General features: G+C 44.0%; 1 protein-coding gene across 2 annotated transcripts in view; it reads right to left on the bottom strand.

Annotated features, from left to right (window-relative positions):
• Nucleotides 1-442: 442 nt before the first annotated feature.
• The window catches only part of LOC147615635 (uncharacterized), a 31,609-nt gene continuing 11,848 nt past the window's right edge, over nt 443-20,203 (bottom strand). For both annotated transcript variants that reach the window (XM_086778164.1, XM_086778163.1), the window contains one exon: nt 443-913. In XM_086778164.1, coding sequence (XP_086634290.1) covers nt 807-913 — 107 coding nt within the window. In that variant the 3' untranslated portion in view covers nt 443-806. The remainder of the gene's footprint in view (nt 914-20,203) is intronic.

The following is a 20,203-nucleotide window of genomic DNA, read 5'->3' as shown; positions in this document are numbered from 1 at the left end:
AATACAAAACAGGAGAAAAATGGCCTACATCTGAGCAAGACCAAAATGGGGAAGAAAAATCCTATTGAGTCTACAGGCTCAACAGAGTCATGCTTGCATGTGTAACCTTCGGCCGGAGGGTCACCCCTCATGGAGCACTGCCCACTTTCCAGCCTTTTGCACGGCTTTGACCTCCTCACCAGGAGAAAGAAAAGCAAGAAACTTAATTTAAGCTACCGCGAAGTGTTGCAATAGTTCCATGAGGTAACTGGATCATGGAAAAGAAAATAAAATTCAAATGACTAGCTACAGATACAATAGTGATCATGATCATGTGAGAAGAGAAGGTAGTCCTCTCAATACAATACAGAAGTAGCCATCTGGCTCATAGAAGATAAAACTACCATCTGTAGTATGATGGTTGGGGGGTGGGGGGGGATAGAGAGATGCAACATACGACTTACAATAAAATCTGATGCGCCTTCATTCAAAAAGATGTGATTCTTCCTTTGATACACCCCATAATCAAAAAGATGTGATTCAAAAAGATGTGATTCTTCCTTGATACACCCCATAATCAATCGTCTAAAGATTGAACTGAAAGTTATGCCCCTGCTAGTTACATTCTAGCTAGAGCTATTTACAATCTGAATTTAGCATGCTAAGCTTATATGTAATTTCCTTGACGGAGAGTTCACCCCTAAAGCTTTGTACAAAAACCGCATCTCTATTCAATAAAAACTAGCCCATGCACCATCCTGGCAGCAGTTTGAATAGTTGAAAAAGGACAACCATTCTGTGGTGTTCAGCCGCCATGTTCAACTGTGCTATGGTAAATTTTCATATAATGCAGCTGTGAATATAACTGCCATGGCTGCTGCAAAAAGAGTGACAATCCCAGTACTACCTTCCTTTTTTACCAGACACCGTTCGCCTGCAATATGGAAACCAATGAATAAGCAAGAAAAAATTACAACAGTTATAGGGCTCTTTATATATAGCATTTTATTTCTACACATAGGAACGCTCACAAAGCACAAAAATGAACCATTCAAAGAACTAATCAAAGCCCTACATGCATGAGGGACTGATTGTCTATCTGGCTCGGACCTCTGACTATGTGTCTTCATAATGCTATACGAGTATATATAGAGAGAGAAAATGAAACAAATGCCAGGTGTCCCTAGACGAGTTTGGCAAGGTATGAGAAACAGAGCGTATCAATGGAACTGACAAACACTGAAGATATCACCGTCAAAGGAAATAGCTGAGAGAGGGGATCATGTTGAATCCACTCTCGCTTGATTTCAGTAAGTGTCGACCTGAAGCAAAAAAGGCTTAAAAACTTACTGCTATTTTTTGGTTTAAAAGATTCCATATTTGATAAGCATAAAGAGTGAAATAAAAGTTCATTATAAGAGGAGCCTCCTGCTCATTACTTTCAGCATTTTAAAGCTGGCATTTGTTGGTGGTGCCTGATCTCTCATAGTGGGTGTAATTCCACCCGTCAGTGTGGAATGCTTGGATGAACACAATGCTAATCAACACACTTAAATACACCAAGATTTAATGGACAACAAGCACAATAGAAGATGTAACTTGCTGAATTGACAAGAGATGCACAATGAGCCGGAACGGCCAACCCCTCTTTCAAGTAGTGTATAGATGAACTCTTGGCTGCCGATGAGCTTTGGTATTTTTTCTGTAACCCATGTGTTGCAAAGGGGGAACTCACGACTTTGTGGGGATCCTAGTGATTGACTACTAGTGTGAACTAGGAGAGTATGCAAAGGATCGATAGCACCACTTTGATAGTGCTATATATACTATGCACTTAACTAATTTTATTTTGCCGGCAAAGTTGTCATGATCAATAGTTCCTTCGTGCATCCAAGAATAACATCGGTTAGTCCTAGATAGATAGACGCCGATTGGGAAGCCTTGACGAAGGAATTCCGCCAAGCATTTACTTCAATAGCAATCCGAGTGTGTCACAGCTGAGTGCTAGTGACCAGATTTGTAACTACTACTAGTTACAAATTACTTTCATGTACGATCATTGGTCTTGCCTACTTTGAGTTACCCAGCAATAACCTTAGATCGATCATGCATTTGATCGAGCACATTTCTTGGATATAGTGCACAAGATCTCAAGGACGGTTCATTTAGTCATCTTTTGACAGAGAGTTTCCAGCTTTAAGCTAGGGATTCAATGTAGCTTCATGTGGGTAGTTAATTTCAGATGATTCTGACTCACGAGGGAAGTATGTCTTGACTTTTGTCAAGAAGATTACACTAATGAGGTTCCTCTGTGACCATGGATAACTTTACTATTAATAGCACGGTGAAGATGGGCCATTGCGCAAGGGTTTTTTTTCCTTGAGGTGCACTGTAAATATTTGGCCCTCTTAGCTCTATTCACATGATGGAACTCTTGCCCGTACATAGGACTAGTGGAAGAAGGCATAGGGGGTTCGCACATGGAAAAGCGCCAATTTTGGTGAAAAAGCAGAGAAAAACAAAAAGTCAAACTAAGTTGACCGCAAGCTAGGAGCACCATTGGAAGGAGGAGACTAAGCCAGACCAAAGAGAAAAAAGCCGCTTTTTCAAAAAGCAGCTCTAGGACCAAATAGCAAGGCCCTAAAGCCAGAAAAGCAAAGCACAAGAACTTTATTAAAAGTTGGCCATATTTGAGTAGTATTTTATTGTATAAAGTAAAAACAACAAAAGCAAAAGAGGAAAGCTAAGTGAAAAAGGCAAAGCAAAAGCATGATAGCTTTTTACCAAAAAGCAGGATCCTCTCTCCAAGTATAAAAGGCATGGCGTCGCCATCATCATGGAAGAGTAAAGCTCAACATCATCATTGAGACGTGGCAATCTTCTCCGACTGGCTGATCTGCCCCTCACCAATCTGCTGTACAAAAGTGCCATTTTCCACTTGTCTGGCTGCTGGGCTATACGGAACCACCCTCACCTGGCTACTGTACGGTTGCATTTGAACTGCCATCGCCTGTGCCAGCCAGCTGCAGCGGTCTTCTGTTGGACTACGCCGCCTTTCTGCGCCTCTCCGTGCAGCACGCAAGGTAGTTTCAAACGTACGAAACGGCACGAGTTTAGTACGTGGTATAGAACATTGCCGACCGATAAAGTACTTCAAAAACGTTACGTACTTTACAATGTTAAAATCATATATATGTGTGTGTGCGTAAGAGATTGGTCAAGAAAGCTCAAAATCTATATCTAATATCGTTTGATAGATGAGTGATACGTCAACACATGTCACATTCTAGCATTTCAGCCTATCTAAGAATTTCAAAATTAGCACTCACAACATAAACAATGTCTAGACATACCCAAATACACCATGATTGGAATTTGACAATTCAAGTAGATAGTAGAAACAAATGATAACTCCAAATCAAATGACAATGTCACATATGTTTAGCGCAAATGAGCTATACAAAGCGATCGCCAAACATAATAAATAGAAAAAAGGACATACTAGAAGAAACGAAAACACAAACGTTTTTTAAGTTTGAAACGTTTCAAAAGTCCAAAAGTACTAAATAATAAAAAACGGGTTTGAAATGCAACCTTGGCGGCACCGGCGCCTGCTGCCTCCATCACCATCCAGTGCTACTACAGCTTGATCCACCACCGGCTGCTGGACTGCGTGCGCCAGTTTGCACTATCAGCACAGCGCTGCCTCCGCCAATCAACGCCGCCACCTGTGCCGCTGCCAGCTGACCTATCCAGGGTCGCCGCTTGCTGAATAGGCCACCGCCACCTATTGAGTGCCGCCACCGCCTACTGACTGCAGCCTATCCTTGTGCGCCACCTGATAGCACCGCCACCGCCCCTGTTATGACCACCAACTACAACTGAGCTGGCTGCCATACTACTAAGCAATCCTCACCTGGCTGCTGCCACCCGATATCTGTCCCATTCAGCCAAGTGGATTAACCCTGATTCATACACCTCTGTAAGCCTCTTTGTGGGCTGCTTCTACTTCGGATCGAGCACTCAACATCATATACCTCGTCATCTATATGCATCTCCTGTGTACCCTGCTTACGAGCTAGGGATCCCGTGGACTTGGACTTGGACTTGGACTTGGACTTGGACCTGGTACTGTGAGAGATTCTTGTGGGTCATCCCCATGGTGTGCTCGGGATCAGGATCTCGAGCCTCGCATCGACATCGACATCGACTCCGACTTGGGTTTCTACATCGGCATATTTGTTTGCTTTTGTTTTCATTGATGTATTGATCCTGGCTTGCGAGCCCATGGATAAATTCCTGAAAGGGAGCGGGACCTATTCCCCGCTCACTGTCTGTTCCCCACTCACTGTCTGTGTCCTGTGCAATGGACCTAAACCCTTTTCTCTCCCTAAATAAATTCCTGAAAGGGAACGGGACCTATTCCCCGCTCACTGTTCCCCACTCACTGTCTGTGTCCTGTGCAATGGACCTAAACCCTTTTCTCTCTCCCTCTCTCTATCGTTTCTCTCTATATTTCTCTCTTGGGTACGTGGAGAAATCTGCCACAGCATGCCCCGCTGGGCTTACAGTGGTATCAGAGCAAGATTTCTCTCTTTCTTGGGGTGACAGAGTCATGTCGAGAGTAGAGGGAAACCAAGGGCTAATGAAGGGAACAACTATGAGGCTGATCCAGGACTTCAGGATGGGAATCAGGGCCATCAATCCATTACTCATGAGACTGCAGCCATAGCATCAAAAGAGTACCATGACTTTTGGCAATTCAATCGTTTACTCAGAGATGAAGAATTCCTTGCTTGGAGAGCCAAGAGGGAACAGGACCAAAGAAGGGATCTAATGTTTGAAGATTTCATCAAAGATAGAGCCACCGAAGCCGAAGCAATCGAAGCCGAAGCAATTGAAGCTGCAAACATTTGAGCCCTTCTTTGGTCCTGTTCCATGTTTATGAGCTAGGGATTCCTTGCACTTGGATTTGGACTTGGACTAGGATTTGGATCCGATACTAGCCAGGTGAGAGATTCTTGTGGATCATCCCCGTGGTGTGCTCGGCATCAGGATCTTGTGCCTCGACATGGACATCGACTCCGACTTGGGTTTCTACATCGGCGTATTTGTTTGCTTTTGTATTCATTGATGTATTGATCCTGGCTTGCGAGCCCGTGGATTGTTCCTAATTATCTTCGTGCCAAATAAGTTAGCATTGCAAAAGGGTCTAGAGCCACCAAGTATGCTTCTCGTGGAAGAGACAAGGAGGCCACTCCTAGGCCTGCTCTCTTGGATGCCGCCTCTTCGGGACAAAAAAGCAAAAGGAAGGCAAAGGAGTAACCACTCTCTACTGGAGGCCTACAAATCGGAAGACAAAATACACATTTTTAGAGCACTTAACTAATACCATCAATGGACATTATTAGCAACATTAATACTGAAAATGACCAATAACACTTGACACCATCACTGGGGCCGGAAAGCCCCCCCCCCCCCCCCCCCCCCCCCCCCCCCTTCAATACATTTGTATTTCTTGGAGTATTTATATGTACAAGTGTGTCACAGGCCATTAGGCCAGATTTCTCCTCACATGGAATGAATATAACTCAAACAATAAGGTACTTGTCGATGAAGCCTGGTCAGTCGAAGAAGAGTCCCAAATGATAAGCACACTCCCCCCTTTACTGGGTGCACACCTGCCTTTCACTGGTCTTCCGGGACCGTGCACCAACAGGCACGCCCGTACTAGCACAAGCAAAGGGATACACCGCGGAGGGAACATTGCCTGGTTCTCCCAGATAAGCTTTTGCTCCCAGATCTCCTAGTGTATCTAACCTTCACTGGCTTCTGAGAGCACGGTTAGCACTACCACTCAGGGAAAAACTAACCACACTAGGAAAGCTTCCTGAACATGGCTAGCATAAACATACTTTATTTCTACTTTGCACAAAACTTAGAGAAATCTTTTAACTTAATTTAACAAATTTTAAGTTTACACAAATATGAAACATGAGTGTCATGTGCACAGTGTGTATCTACCGTGTGCTACACACACACGAGACTAGCTTCGAGGTTTGGGGAAGCTTGGAGCTAAGCAGGCTGATTGGCGAGCTGAGCTAGGGATAGACTAACGAGCGGGCACCCAGGTATGGACGGACGGGCGTCCAAGTGTGGACGCCCGGTGATCGGCCAAGAGAGCCTATAAAAGAGTGGCCAAGATTAGTCAATAGTTCATAGAGTCTCGCATGTCTTTGTGAGAGTGCTATGGTCAGGACCCTAGATCTAGTGCAGACATGCACCTGCTTTATGCAACCAAGGCCGGCAGCAATCTCGAGGCCCGCAAGGGTAGCTTCGTGGTGGTATGGGACGTCGCGAGGTAGGGATTGATCGGCACGTCCAACTAGTTAGCTCAGCTCGTGGCTCGGTGGGGACAGCCAAGGCTGTCAAGATTGGGAGGTGAGTCAGGCCTGCACCCCCTTCACGTTGCTTGGTTTGTTTTGCAGGTTTCGAGTCTTGTATCAGGAGCGTTCTACGCGTGATCCTATGGGGATTTGACAGTGGTATCAGAGCAAGCCTCGAGAACGAGCAAGTAGGTAGGTAGAGAAAAGAGGTCAAAGAAAAGATATGAGTTCGAGAAAATTGTTGTTTTTATGTGCATACTGCTGTTTTTTCAGATTCAGCATGTTTTTTTGCATCATAAGAACCCATGATGGGGATTATGGTCTTGTTAAGGATTGTTTTACTTAGCAGAAGAAGGGCTGTGTGTTTTTGTCAACTGTGTGACCAGTTTGAGAAAGAGAGAGAAGAGGTGAAAAGCCTGTCGGCTGTAAACCTGTAAGAGAGAGAGAGAGAGAGAGAGAGAATTATCGACGGCTGTTGAGAGCTCTATGGCGCCTGAGTGGCTGTGCCACCCTTCTGAGCCAAGAAGCCAGCCGCAAGAGCCTTGCACCAGACGCAGGTAGGCGGGCTGGTATACACAGGCAGGCGGGCTGGTACACGCAGGCAAGCGGGCTGGTATGCGCGCAGGCGGCACTCCAGTCGGTGCTTGTTGCAAGTGGGCACGAAAAGCAATCGACGGGTGGCATGAAGTCGGCGCTAAGGATTGCTGCAAAAAAACGCAAAAAGCAATCGCCGAGTGGAGGATTTTTTTTAAAAAAATTTAGCTTTCGTTTTTTTTTTTTACCCCAACGCCTTGATTTCGTTTTTTTTTTTGCTCAACCTTAGAAAAAGGGGTTTAAAAAACCCATGCCTTGCTTATGGATGTTTTTTTAAGAATATATATATATATATATAAAACACAAAAACAAAAGCTCCATATGCTTTTAGGGAAGCCTATAAATTCCCCTCAAGGAGGCTTCTTGCCACACATCTCTCAAGCTCTCTAGCACTATTCTTTGTTTATATATATATATATATATATATATATATATATATATATATATATATTAAAAAAACACAAAAACAAAAGCTCCATATGATGCTTTTGGGGAAGCCTATAAATTCTCCTCCAGGAGGCTTCTTGCCCTCTTCTAGATGTCGACCCAAGAATCGGAGATGGAACCCGTTCCCGAACGTGTAGACCTGCCAGCTACGGAAGCCACCGATGGCGATCTTTTCGACAATTTTGTTTTAAAATCTGATTTCCAAGAGTTTAAAGTTGCTTTCGAAGCTTCTTTCTCGAAACGTCAAGCACAAGTCACCACGGAGATGCAGGCTTTACAGAAATCCATCTCTTTATAGACCACTACCCTATCTACTCTTTCGTGTATGGATACCTTGGCATCTGCTTTAGGCCCCAACATTACCCCGGAACAGTTTGGGGGCGAGCAAAAGCAGCGTATCATGGAGATAGTGGACACATGGCTACATAAGTGGCAAGTCCATTTCCAGTTTCATCCATATGATGATGGCAAAAAGATTCAGTTAGTCATAGGTTTCCTCTCAGGCAAAGCTTTGCTTTGGTGGAAAGAAGTCAAACCTAAACCTACAACCTGGGCATAGTTTGAAGAAGTCTTCAAGAAAGAATTCCTCAAAAAGGAGGATGACTATGATATCGTTGCTCAGTTTGCCAGCTTGACCATGACCTCGTAGAACCTCACTTATGACCTCCAGAAATTTAGAGACTTGCAGATGAAAGCTACAAAGATAGATTCCACTACTCTTTTGGGTTTCTTCGTAGCCAGTTTACCCGACTCGTACCGTTTACAGGTTAAAAGCAACAAATGCAAAACTTTGAACGACGCCAATCATTCTGCTCGTATTTATGACGTTACAATGGTCTCTTCCAAGTCTAAACCCGTAACCAAGCAGGGGAACAAGCACAAAAGGAAGTTCTCCACATCGATGGCTGAAGGAAAGTCTTCGGATCAACCTTCAAAGAATTCTACTTCGACACCAGCAAAGAAAAATCGTCTCCTCAAGGCTTTGAAGCTCAAGAAGGAGGGACGTTATTTCATCTGTGAAGAAAAAGGACATATGCGTAACAAGTGCCCGAAGAAGAAGGGTGCAAAGACCAGCGCAAGACCCAAGCCGAAGACAGCTAACCAACTAACTTTAACAGGTACTTCAATCACTGTACTCTCGTCCTAGTTCATGTTCTGATTGTATGTTTAACTCTAAAGTTTTTATCTTGCATGATCTTCTCCGAGTTTATGGAGAAGTGAATGGCCATAGAATACATATTCTTTTGAACCCTGGCAGCTCACACAACTTTGTTAATTACAAACTTGTGCAGAAATTGGATCTTGACACAACACTTAGCGATCATACCTATGAGGTACGCCTACCTGCGGGTCGGCAAGTATGGGATCGAAAGGTGGAGACACTACCGATCCGGATTCAGGACTACAAAGATACTCTGGAGTACTATATTATGCATCTAGAACATGTAGACTTGTTATTAGAGATTGAGTGGTTTAAGACTCTTCAAGTCCAGATAGATTGGTCTAGTCATACTTCTTCTTTTGAACATAGGAACACCCAGTATTGTATCTTAGGTGATTGTATACAACCCCAGTCTTAAAGCTTCCTGATTTCTCCAAGGAATCTGAAGTGATTACCGATACTAGTAGTCTAGCACTTGGTGGAGTCTTAGGCCAAGAAGGAAGACCAGTCGCTTATACTTCCCGCAAGCTGAAGCAATATGAAGCAAACTATGCCACCCATGATTTGGAACTCTTAGCAGTTGTTCATTGCCTCAAATTATGGAGACATTATCTCTTGGGAGGCAAATTCCAGCTTGTAACTAACCACAAAAGTCTAAAGTGGATCTTCACCCAACCTAACCTCAACATGCGGCAAAGGAGATGGATTGAAATTCTACAAGAATATGATTTCGACATCAAATTCCGCCCTGGGAAAGATAATGTGGTAGCAGATGCACTTAGCCGAAAATCTTTCTTGAATTCAGTTTGATTTTGAAAATATAATGGATTCTTCTTTGTATAATGCTTTCCATTGTGTCTTGATTCCACTTTCTTCATTTCTCATACCTGTTGGGGTAAAGGCGTTATGCCCACCCTTATAGTGTGTACAAGCCCATAAGTTATAGTACATAGTACACTTAGTACTTTTAATGTACTAAGTGCACTATGTGTACTAGTGCAATATACATGTGTGATAGGGGAGTCACACACTCACTTGGTGAGTTGACTTATCCCCACAACTCTCTCTCTCTCTCTCCCTTGTGCTTCTTTGTGTATGTCTCCCACACAAGTGAAACCCTAACTGTTTCTCCCCATCAACTGGTATCAGAGCCTTGGTCACCAGGTTCCCCTCCCTCTCATCAAGAATCGTTTGCTCATTCTGTGAGTCGCCTTTGTGCAGCACTGGCTACTGGTCGACTGTGTGATCAGTCGCAAACAGGTGGGTGGAGAGAAGCAGCAGCGTGGGCAGGCTCATCCACGCTGCCTAGCAGGCGAATCCACGCTGCCCAGTAGCAGCAGTTGTGCCATAGCCCGAGGCATGCGTGCCCATGCGTACAAGCGAGGGTTGTAAGGCGAAGACTAACGCTGCTGGCGGAGACAGCGAAGGCGCATAGCCAGGCGAGTGTGGCAATCGAAACGCAAGCGAAGGCCTAGCGCTGGGCGTCGGCTGGTGCTAGGCGAAACATAAGCGAAGAAAGCCCGTCGACGTGTACAAGGCGCTAAGCGAAGACTTCCATCGAATACAAGCGCGTAGCAAGTGGAGGGGGCGAAGGCGTATCAACAGTTACCAAATCAGAGGCGCCTCTGCAAATGCAACAGAACAAGCCTCTGACTCGGTTGTCAAAGAAGCCACAACCTTCTGCACAAGGCTTGGCAAGACTCCCTTGTGTCCACCTGCACAGAAGCTTGACGAGCAGCAGCATCAACAGCAAAATCACGCCCCCCCCCCCTTCCTGCAAAAACAGAAATCAACCTGCAAATCAGAGAAATTCAGAATTTCATAGGTACTTGCCTTTAATTTTTTGCGAATTTCTTATCAATTAAATCAATTGAGCAGGTACAGGTGCCCAATTGCTCAATTTTTGAGCAAAATTGGCAAAATTGGGTGACATTGGTCACAATCAAGATAAATTTGCAGGAAATTGGTCAAATCAGGATCAATTTGCAAGAAATTGGATGTCGAAATTTGGGGCTTTTGATGTAATTGTGCAATTAAGCACTCATACATGCTGTATGATGTGAAAAATCGCACATTTGGGCAAAATTGCAGCAAATTGCAGTGCAAATAAAGGGGCTTTTTGTGCCGATTTGGTTGATTTGCATGCAGGCAATCGCATTTGATGCTGTGGATAATGTGTTGATGCCTTACAAGCACTCAATGTGCCTGTAAATCAAGGGGCTTTCATGTATTTGATGTATATGTGGCCAGGGGGAAGCATCGTGAACACTCTGGATGCCTTCATGTGCGTCAATGTACCATGTATGATCAGAAATTGATCTTAAATCAAGGGGCTTTTCAAGTTTTCATGCTTGTTGAGCTTGGCAAAGCAGCAGGCAAGACATTTATGCCTTGAATCCTCAAAAATCAGCTTGCAGTCAAGGGGCTTTTGCCCAATTTCTGTTCGGGACTGTTTTATGCAGTGTACAGGACTGTAAAAGTCTGATTTTCACTCATTTGGACAGCCAGGAGAGCATTTATTGCTATTGTACCTGCTGGTACAGATTTGGCACAGCTTTGTGCATGTTTTGGCATGACTGTACACTGTTTTGAGTGACCAAAAGATTCAATTTCAGCTGCTGAAATTGCCGGTACAGGTTTGGTACATCATTTGTAAGCACTTGGTACTGTTGTACAGTACTTTGGAAGGGCAAAAGAGCACATTTAAGGTGTTGTCCAAAATCTGCAGCAACCAGATTTTGGTGTTTTCATCACAAAAAGTGGGAGAAAAGTTGCATTTGTGCTTCCGCAGTGGGAGATAAAGCTTGGGAGAACATTTGTGAGCACTTTGTGTGCTTTGGGTGCAGTGTTTGCACATCTTGGGTGCAGTGTTTGCACATTTGCAGGGAGTCAAGCATTAAAGGTTGCATATCGCTATGGCAACCACAGGTGAGAGCTCTTCATTGCTTCACATCAAGAAGCTTGAAGGCTCGCATAATTATGATATTTGGCAAACCCAGTGCTACAATGTGTTGCTCCAGAAAAAGCAGCACAAGCCTATCAAAGAAAGGGGTGTGATGCCCGCTTCTCTTACTGCTGAAGAGTGGGAAGATATGGATGAGCTGGCAAGATCTACTATCATGTTGTCTGTGTCAGACTCATTACTTTTCAGCATTCGTGAAGAGAAGACAGCTTGGGGAATGTGGCAGAGATTGCAGGACTTGTATGCCCAACAAAGTGCCTCAAGCAAAGTGTATTGGTTGAAGAAACTCATAGGTCTTCAGATGAAGGAAGGGGCGTCTATGACAGCCCATCTCAATGAGTTTAATGGTATTGTCAGCCAGGTCATCAATCAAAAGTTGGCAATGGACGATGAGTTCAAAGCCACTTTTTTGTTATGCACTTTGCCAGAGAGTTGGGACACATTCAGGACAGCCACTAGCAATTCGAATGCTATGCTGTCATATGCAGATGTTGAGGGTGCTCTTCTTCAAGAAGAGATGAACAGGAAAAACAACTCTGTTGGAAAGTCCAATGCAATGAATGCACGTGGGAGATCCCAGCAAAGGGGGAAAAGCCAAGAAAGGGGAAGGAGCAAGTCTCGCTCGAAAAAGGATTTGGAATGCCATTATTGTGGCAAGAAGGGACACATTAAAAAGCAATGCTACAAATGGAAAAATGATCAAAAAGAAAAGGGAAAAGGCAAAGACAAAGAGAAAGACGAAGCCAAAGATGTAAAGCCAAAGGGCAAAAGTGGAGTCAAGATTGAAGAAATCAATGTGTCACATGCAGGTGGCAGTGAGGATGAGGTCCTCTTTACATCTTCACTTGATGCCCATTCACTTCTTACAGGTGGTCATGGTATGCACTCATGGATCATTGATTCAGGTGCCTCCTTTCATGTCACAGGTTGCAGAGACTTGTTTGTCAGGTACACTGCTGGCAATGAAGGAGTGGTTTATTTGGGTGATAACCATGCATGCAAAATTCTTGGCAGAGGTGATGTGAGGCTTGTATTTTCAGATGGCTCACAGCTTATGCTCCATGATGTCAGGCATGTGCCTGAGATCAAGAAGAATCTGCTTTCTACTGGACAGCTTGATGATGCTGATTATGTTACCACATTTGGTAGTGGAAAGTGGAAGATTAGTAAGGGCTCACTGGTTGTTGCCAGAGGCTCTAAGGTGGACACTCTTTACTTTATGCATGCAGGTGTTTGTCACCATGCTAATGTAAATGCAACCGAGCTGCCGGAAATCTCTATGTGGCATAGCCGGTTGGGACACATGAGTGTCAAGGGAATGGAGCAATTGTCTCGTTTGGGTTACTTGCCTTCTCTAAAGTTTTCAAGTTTTCAGTTTTGTGAGCATTGTATATATGGTAGGCAACTACAGTGCCCCCACAAGAAAGCTCTTGGACAGAAAGATGCTCAGTTAGAGCTTGTGCATACAGATGTATGTGAGATGCCTCAGCTTTCTTTGGGAGGGGCAAAATATTTTGTGTCTTTTATTGATGATGCCACACGCAAGGTGTGGGTCTATCCTCTTCGTTTGAAGAGTGATACATTCTCAGTGTTTCAGAAGTTTGTTGCTCATGTTGAGAATCAAACTGGCAAAACACTGAAGGCTCTGCGTTCCGACAATGGTGGAGAGTATATGTCCAAACAGTTTCAGGACTTTTGTGATGCTAAAGGCATTAAGAGGGAGCTCTCTACTCCTTATGATCCTCCACAAAACGGGACAGCAGAGAGGATGAACAGGACCATTCAGGAGAAGGTCCATTCTATGTTGTCACATGCTGCATTACCTCATGGTTTTTGGGCTGAAGCTGTTATGACAGCCGTTCACCTTATAAACAGGTCACCTAACACGAGGCTTGGTGGGAAAGTGCCAGAAGAAGTATGGACAGGGAAGCCTCCGTCATACAAGCACTTGAGAGTGTTTGGTTGCGTTGAGTACGTGCACATACGCAAGGAAATGCGCACCAAACTTGATCCCAAGTCTCACAAATGCATATTCCTAGGATACGGTGACAGAGGTGAAATGGGGTATAGACTTTGGGATCCCATGAATAGAAAGATCATACGCAGCAATGATGTCATTTTTTATGAAACATGCATGTATAAGGAGCCTGCAAGGCAACAGGAGCCTGGCAGAGTCATCTTTGATGATGATGGACATCATGGACAACAACAAAGGGCTGTAAATCAGCCATTACAGCAGGAAAACCAGCCCTTAAATGGTGCTGAAAATGGTCCAAATGGACAGCCAGATATGGCAGAAGATATCCCTATGGATATACCACAGTTAGAGGAGATACCGGGCATGATTTTTCAGCCTTATGGCATGGAACAGGAGCCACCAATGGATGATATGCAGGCTGGACAGCAACCTGCAAATGATGGTCATTGGGTACGGAGGTCCACTAGACCCTCCAGAGCCCCTGACAGGTTTGTTCCAGGGGTTGACTACTTGATGCTCACTGACTGTGGGGAGCCCTCATGTTATAAAGAGGCTTTACAGAGGGCAGACAAGGCTCTTTGGGAGCGTGCCATGAAGTCAGAGATGGATTCTCTGCATAAAAATGGAACATGGAAGTTGGTGCATTTGCCTGCAGGCAAGAAGGTTTTGCCTTGCAAGTGGGTATACAGGCTCAAAGTTGCACCAGATGCAAAGCCAAGATACAAAGCCAGGTTAGTGGCTAAGGGCTTCAAGCAGGAATATGGTGTGGACTTTGAGGAGATCTTCTCTCCAGTGGTCAAAATGACCACACTTAGAGCTGTGTTAGCTTTGGTTGCACATGATGATCTGGACTTGATTCAGATGGATGTGAAGACTGCTTTTCTTCACGGTGATCTCCATGAGGAGATATATATGCAGCAGCCAGAGGGTTATGCAGTGAGTGGAAAGGAGAAGCTTGTATGCAAGCTGAAAAAGAGTCTTTATGGGCTCAAACAGGCACCAAGAGAATGGTATCATAAATTTGATCATTCATGAAATCACTGAAATTCAGGAGAAGTGACATAGATCACTGCTTGTACACCAAGAAAGCTTTGGATGGCAGTCTCTTGATTCTCATTTTGTATGTTGATGATATGTTGATTGCCGGGAAATCTCGTAAAGAGATGGATGCCTTGAAGCAGAGGCTGCATCAAACCTTTGATATGAAGGATTTGGGTGATGCAAATCACATCTTGGGTATGCGGATACTTCGGGACAGAAATCAGCATGTGTTGTATTTGTCTCAGAAGGAATACATTGGCAAAGTCTTGCAGAGGTTCAATATGGACGGGGGGAAGAAGGCTAGTACTCCTTTGCCTCCATATGTGAAACTCAGTGCTATGGACAGCCCACAGTCAGATAGAGACAGGGCTGATATGGCCAAGATTCCGTATGCTTCAGCTTGTAGCAGTCTCATGTATGCCATGGTTGCTACTAGGCCGGACATTGCATTTGCAGTGGGAGTGGTTTCTAGATACATGGCCAACCCTGGCAAGAAGCATTGGGAAGCAGTGAAAGGTGTCATGAGATACCTGAAGGGCACACAGGATTTGTGCATTTGCTTTGGCAAACAGGATGCATTAGTGCATGGTTACACGGATTCGGATTATGCCGGTCATCCAGATAACCGGAAGTCTACTACCGGTTATGTATTTACATTCACAGGAGGTGCCGTGTCATGGATATCCAGGATGCAGAAGTGCACTGCCTTATCTACTACAGAGGCCGAGTATATTGCAGCCACAGAGGCTTGCAAGGAGGCATTATGGCTATCTCGGTTAGTGGTTGATTTGGGCTATACAGGGGATATTCCATTGTTGCATTGTGACAGTCAGAGTGCCATCCAGTTGGCAAAGAACCCTGTTTTTCATGCAAAGACGAAGCATGTGGATGTGAAGTATCACTTCATCAGAGAGGTGATAGAGAACAAGCAAATTCAGCTTGTTAAGATTCACACGGATGACAACCCGGCTGATCTGTTGACAAAGAGTTTGCCTTCGGAGCGGTTTGCTCATTGCAGACACTTGATGGGCATTGGATGAGGCCAGTTTCAGCCTTGATATGGCCTTGTATATTATCATGTACATGCTGATTTTTTCTTTTCCTTTACTTAAGGGCACTTTGCCTTTAAGTGGGAGGTTGTTGGGGTAAAGGCGTTATGCCCACCCTTATAGTGTGTACAAGCCCATAAGTTATAGTACATAGTACACTTAGTACTTTTAATGTACTAAGTGCACTATGTGTACTAGTGCAATATACATGTGTGATAGGGGAGTCACACACTCACTTGGTGAGTTGACTTATCCCCACAACTCTCTCTCTCTCTCTCCCTTGTGCTTCTCTGTGTATGTCTCCCACACAAGTGAAACCCTAACTGTTTCTCCCCATCAATACCTACTAAGGATGTTAATGAATTAAGTGTGTTTGAAAGCAACGAATTAAAGAAGATACTTGATTTGTTTCAAGATGTATTTCCTAACGAACTGCCATCAGGCTTACCACTTGAAAGCGCAGTAGATCATCGTATAGTTTCTCGTATTACCTTTTAGGTTAACCAATGCTCCAGCCACTTTCCAACAAATCATGAACGATCTTTTTCGTAAACATTTGAAAAAATTTGTGGTTGTGTTCCTGGATGATATTTTAATATATAGTTGTACTCTTGAGGATCACGTTAGACACCTCACGATTGTCTTAACTATTTTAAGACAGAATCGACAATATGCTAAATTAAGTAAATGTGAGTTTTTTATGACAGAAATCATTTACTTAGGACACAAGATCACTAGAGACGGGTTGAGCATTGACTATGACCGAGTTCAGAAGGTTTTGGCCTGGCCTATATCGCAGACTGTGAAACAACTTCGTTCTTTTCTCAATTTTGTTGTTTTTCTTCGGAAATCTATGCGGAAGTACTCTCAACTCACACTACCGATGACCGACTTATTGAAAGGTAATGGACGTAAGTCGAATCAACCTATCACTTGGAATAACGATCTGGATATGGCCTTTAAACTTTTGAAAGATAAAGTCAAGGAAGCACCTATCTTAGCATTACCCGATCCTAGTCGGCCTTATGTTCTTGAAACTGATGCCCGTGACTCTGCAATCGGGACGTCTATTTCAAGATGGTAGACCTGTTGCTTTCGAGAGTAAAAAGCTAGACGACACTCAATTTTGTTGGCGTTGCAACCCTTGAGAAGGAGCTTTATGCTGTCATTTACGCTCTCAAGGTTTAAAGACATTATTTATATGGCTCCAAGTTTGTGGTATTGACTGATCATCAATCAATCAAGTATATGTGTGATACAGATGATTTGAGAGGAAGGAAAGCTCGATGGACTAAGTTAATGCAAGATTTTGATTTTGAGATTCGTTACCGAAAGAAGTCCATGAATAGTGTCGCAAATGCGCTTAGTTGGCTTAGAGAGGTAAATACTTTGTCGTTCACCGATATTTCTACTGACTTATTTCAGTCATTGAGAGGGCTTTGCAGGACTGATAGTTATTTTGATCCATTTTGGTAGAAGATCCAAGACGGAAGCTCATTGATTGACGAAGACTCAATGATTAAGCAACCTACCATTTAGGCTGCAGGAGGTCAGTGGATGATTCAAAATGGTTTACTATTCCGTAATGACAAAATTTGTGTACTACAGATCCTGGACATTAGGTCCAAGATTCTTAAGGAGTGTCACGACGCCTTCTGCTAGACACCCTGGGATACACAGGACATTAGCTTTAGCAAAACACACTTTTTATTGGCCAAAGATGAAAGGATATATAGAAGATTATGTCCTGAAGTGTCAAGTTTGTCAAGCAAATAAAGCTGAACGCTTTAGACAGGCTGGGTTGTTGCATCCTTTGCAAATCCCAGGTAATAAATGGAAAAGTATCTCCATGGATTTTATTACTGGATTGCCAAGAACACATCAAGACCACAATTCTATTTGTGGTTGTGGTGGATCGCTTGACAAAAATAGCTAGATTTTTACCGACCCAGAAGACCATTACAGCTACGTAATTCGCAAGGCAGTTTATCGAGCAATTATTTAGACTGTACGGGTTACCGCAAGATATAGTCGGTGATAGGGACTCTTTAAGTTTACAAGTGATTTTTGAAGGCTTGTTTTTGAGAAGTTGGAAACAACTTTGAATTTGAGTTCCTCAGATCATCCTCAATCTGATGGCCAAACTGAAAGAGTTAATCAGATTTTGGAGGATATGCTTCGTGCATATGTCTCCAAAAGACAGAGTTCATGCAAGGATTATCTTCCTATGTTAGAATTTGCATATAATAGTACTAAGCATACGAGTATCGGTTTTAGTCCTTTTATGCTTATGTATGGTTTTCAACCTAGATCACCTATTACAGTGGGATTTTCAAGACTTCAGCATGATGCAGCACATAATTTTCTGCAAGATATGCAAGAAATGTTACAAGTTGCGAAGGAATCTATTAGAGGTGCTCAAGACACAGAGAGATTTTATTCTAATAGACATCGTTCACCCAGAGAGTTCTCTTAAGGAACGATGGTGTATTTGCGAGTTTCCAAAGATTCCGAGACTTTACGGACAGGTCGATCTCCGAAATTATCCCCTAGATACTGTGGACCATTTCGTATTACACGACGGATTAGTTCAATTACATATGAACTGGATTTGCCTTCTCATGTGAAAGTTCATCCCGTATTTCATGTCAGTAGACTTACGAAAGTACTGGGTGGAACAGACCAATTAGTTACTCCTCAAGAAATCATAGATATCGAGGACATGACATTTGTTCCACACGAACCGAAAAAGATCCTTGGATTTTGTGAAACACGATTGTATAATACACTTCTCACGGAATACAAGATCAAGTGGAAGGATCGTGTTGAGGAGGACGCTACATGGGAGACATTGACTACCCTTCAGAGAGATTACCCTGGGTTTTTAGTGAGCTCAGGAGTGAGCTCTTAGAGGAAGGGGAGTATGTCATGTGCACAATGTATATCTACCGTGTGCTACACGGACACAAGACTAGCTTCGAGGTTTGGGGAAGCTTGGAGCTAGGCAGGCTGATTGGCCAGCTGGACTAGGGATAGACTAACGGGCAAGCACCCAAGTATGGACGGGCGGGTGCCCAAGTGTGGACACCCGGTGACCAGCCAAGAGCCTATAAAAGAGTGACCAAGGTTAGTCAATAGTTCATAGAGTCTCGCGTGTCTTTGTGAAAGCTCTATGGTCAGGAGCTTGGATCTAGTGCAGGCGTGCACCTGCTTTATGCAGCCAAGGCTGGCACCGCAAGGTAGCTTCGTGGCGGTATGGGACGTCACCAGGTAGGGATTGATCAGCACGTCCAACTAGTTAGCTCACCTCGTGGCTCAGTGGGGATAGCCAAGACTTGTGAGCTTGCCCACGACTGTCAAGATTGGGAGGTGAGTCATGCCTGCACCCCCTTCACGTTGCTTGGTTTGTTTTGCAAGTTTCGAGTCTTGTATCAGGAGCGTTCTACGAGGTGATCCTATGGAGATTTGACAATGAGGCACTTGGTACAGCAAGTACAATTCAAGTACAACAGGTACTAGGCAAGTACAGCACAAGTACTAGGCAGATACAACACACGTGTGATCTGCAACAGTAGGTACAGGGCAGGTATAGCACACGTGTGATCTGCAACAGAAGGTACAGGGCAGGTACAATACTTGCAGCAGGTACATCAAGACACAAGAGAGGACTCACTTTGTGGACACCCGAAGTGGAAGCAACTTCCTAACTCTTGGAGACGGACTTCGAGGGGCAACAAGTACAGGTGAAGTACAACACACGGGCAACAGGTGGAAGGCGGGTACAGCAGTCGTACAGTTGGTACAACAACAAGTACAGGTTTTACAGCCGTACAGCACACAGGTGCAGCTGGAGGCGGGTACAGATCAGAATACCACCATGGGCAGCAGGCGATGGAGAGAGAGAGAGAGTAGGCCACCACCCACGTGGGAAAAGGTACTAAGGTTCCATGCAATAGTTGCTTTTAGCATTATTAAATTCTAATCAAAGGTTAGTTTATGGGCACCCACACTAGAAAGTAAATGTCCAACCCAAATTTAAACGTGTGTCAACACTTATAAACATTAAGGTTAACCAGAACTTATGGATTTTACAATTTATAAGGACCAAAATGGTAATACTTACCACCTGTTCACACGCCACACCAATGTGTCAACATGCAGCACTCCCACGGTACACTGGGGGCGTCCCCGTCCAATGTACTGGCACGGCAACACAGGCAAACACGTGCAAACAAATCATGCGAAAACAAGTTTATGCATGCAGTCATAAATGCATGTGCACATGTAATCCCTTTCATGAAACTTGTGCAAAAAGTTCCTGTCGGGCACAAAACTGGCACGACAAAAATATGAATATATGAATATATGTCCTGGTCTTCCTATGGAGTGACAATCCCGTAGGTAAGACGCCATCCCGGCCATACACGGGTGGCACCATGCATGAAGTAAAGAGTGTCCACCTTAGAGCCTCTGGCAACAACCAGTGAGCCCTTACTAATTTTCCACTTTCCACGACCAAATGTGGTAACATAATCAGCATCATCAAGCTGTCCAGTAGAAAGCAGATTCTTCTTGATCTCAGGCACATGCCTGACAACATGGAGC

Source organism: Cibotium barometz, chromosome 39 (genome assembly GCF_041138505.1).
Source record: "Cibotium barometz isolate CiBa-2024 chromosome 39, ASM4113850v1, whole genome shotgun sequence".
In the NCBI taxonomy this organism is placed as follows: Eukaryota; Viridiplantae; Streptophyta; class Polypodiopsida; order Cyatheales; family Cibotiaceae; genus Cibotium; species Cibotium barometz.
The sequence above is the reverse complement of the archived record's forward strand: the minus strand, read 5'-3'. Positions and strand labels throughout refer to the sequence as shown.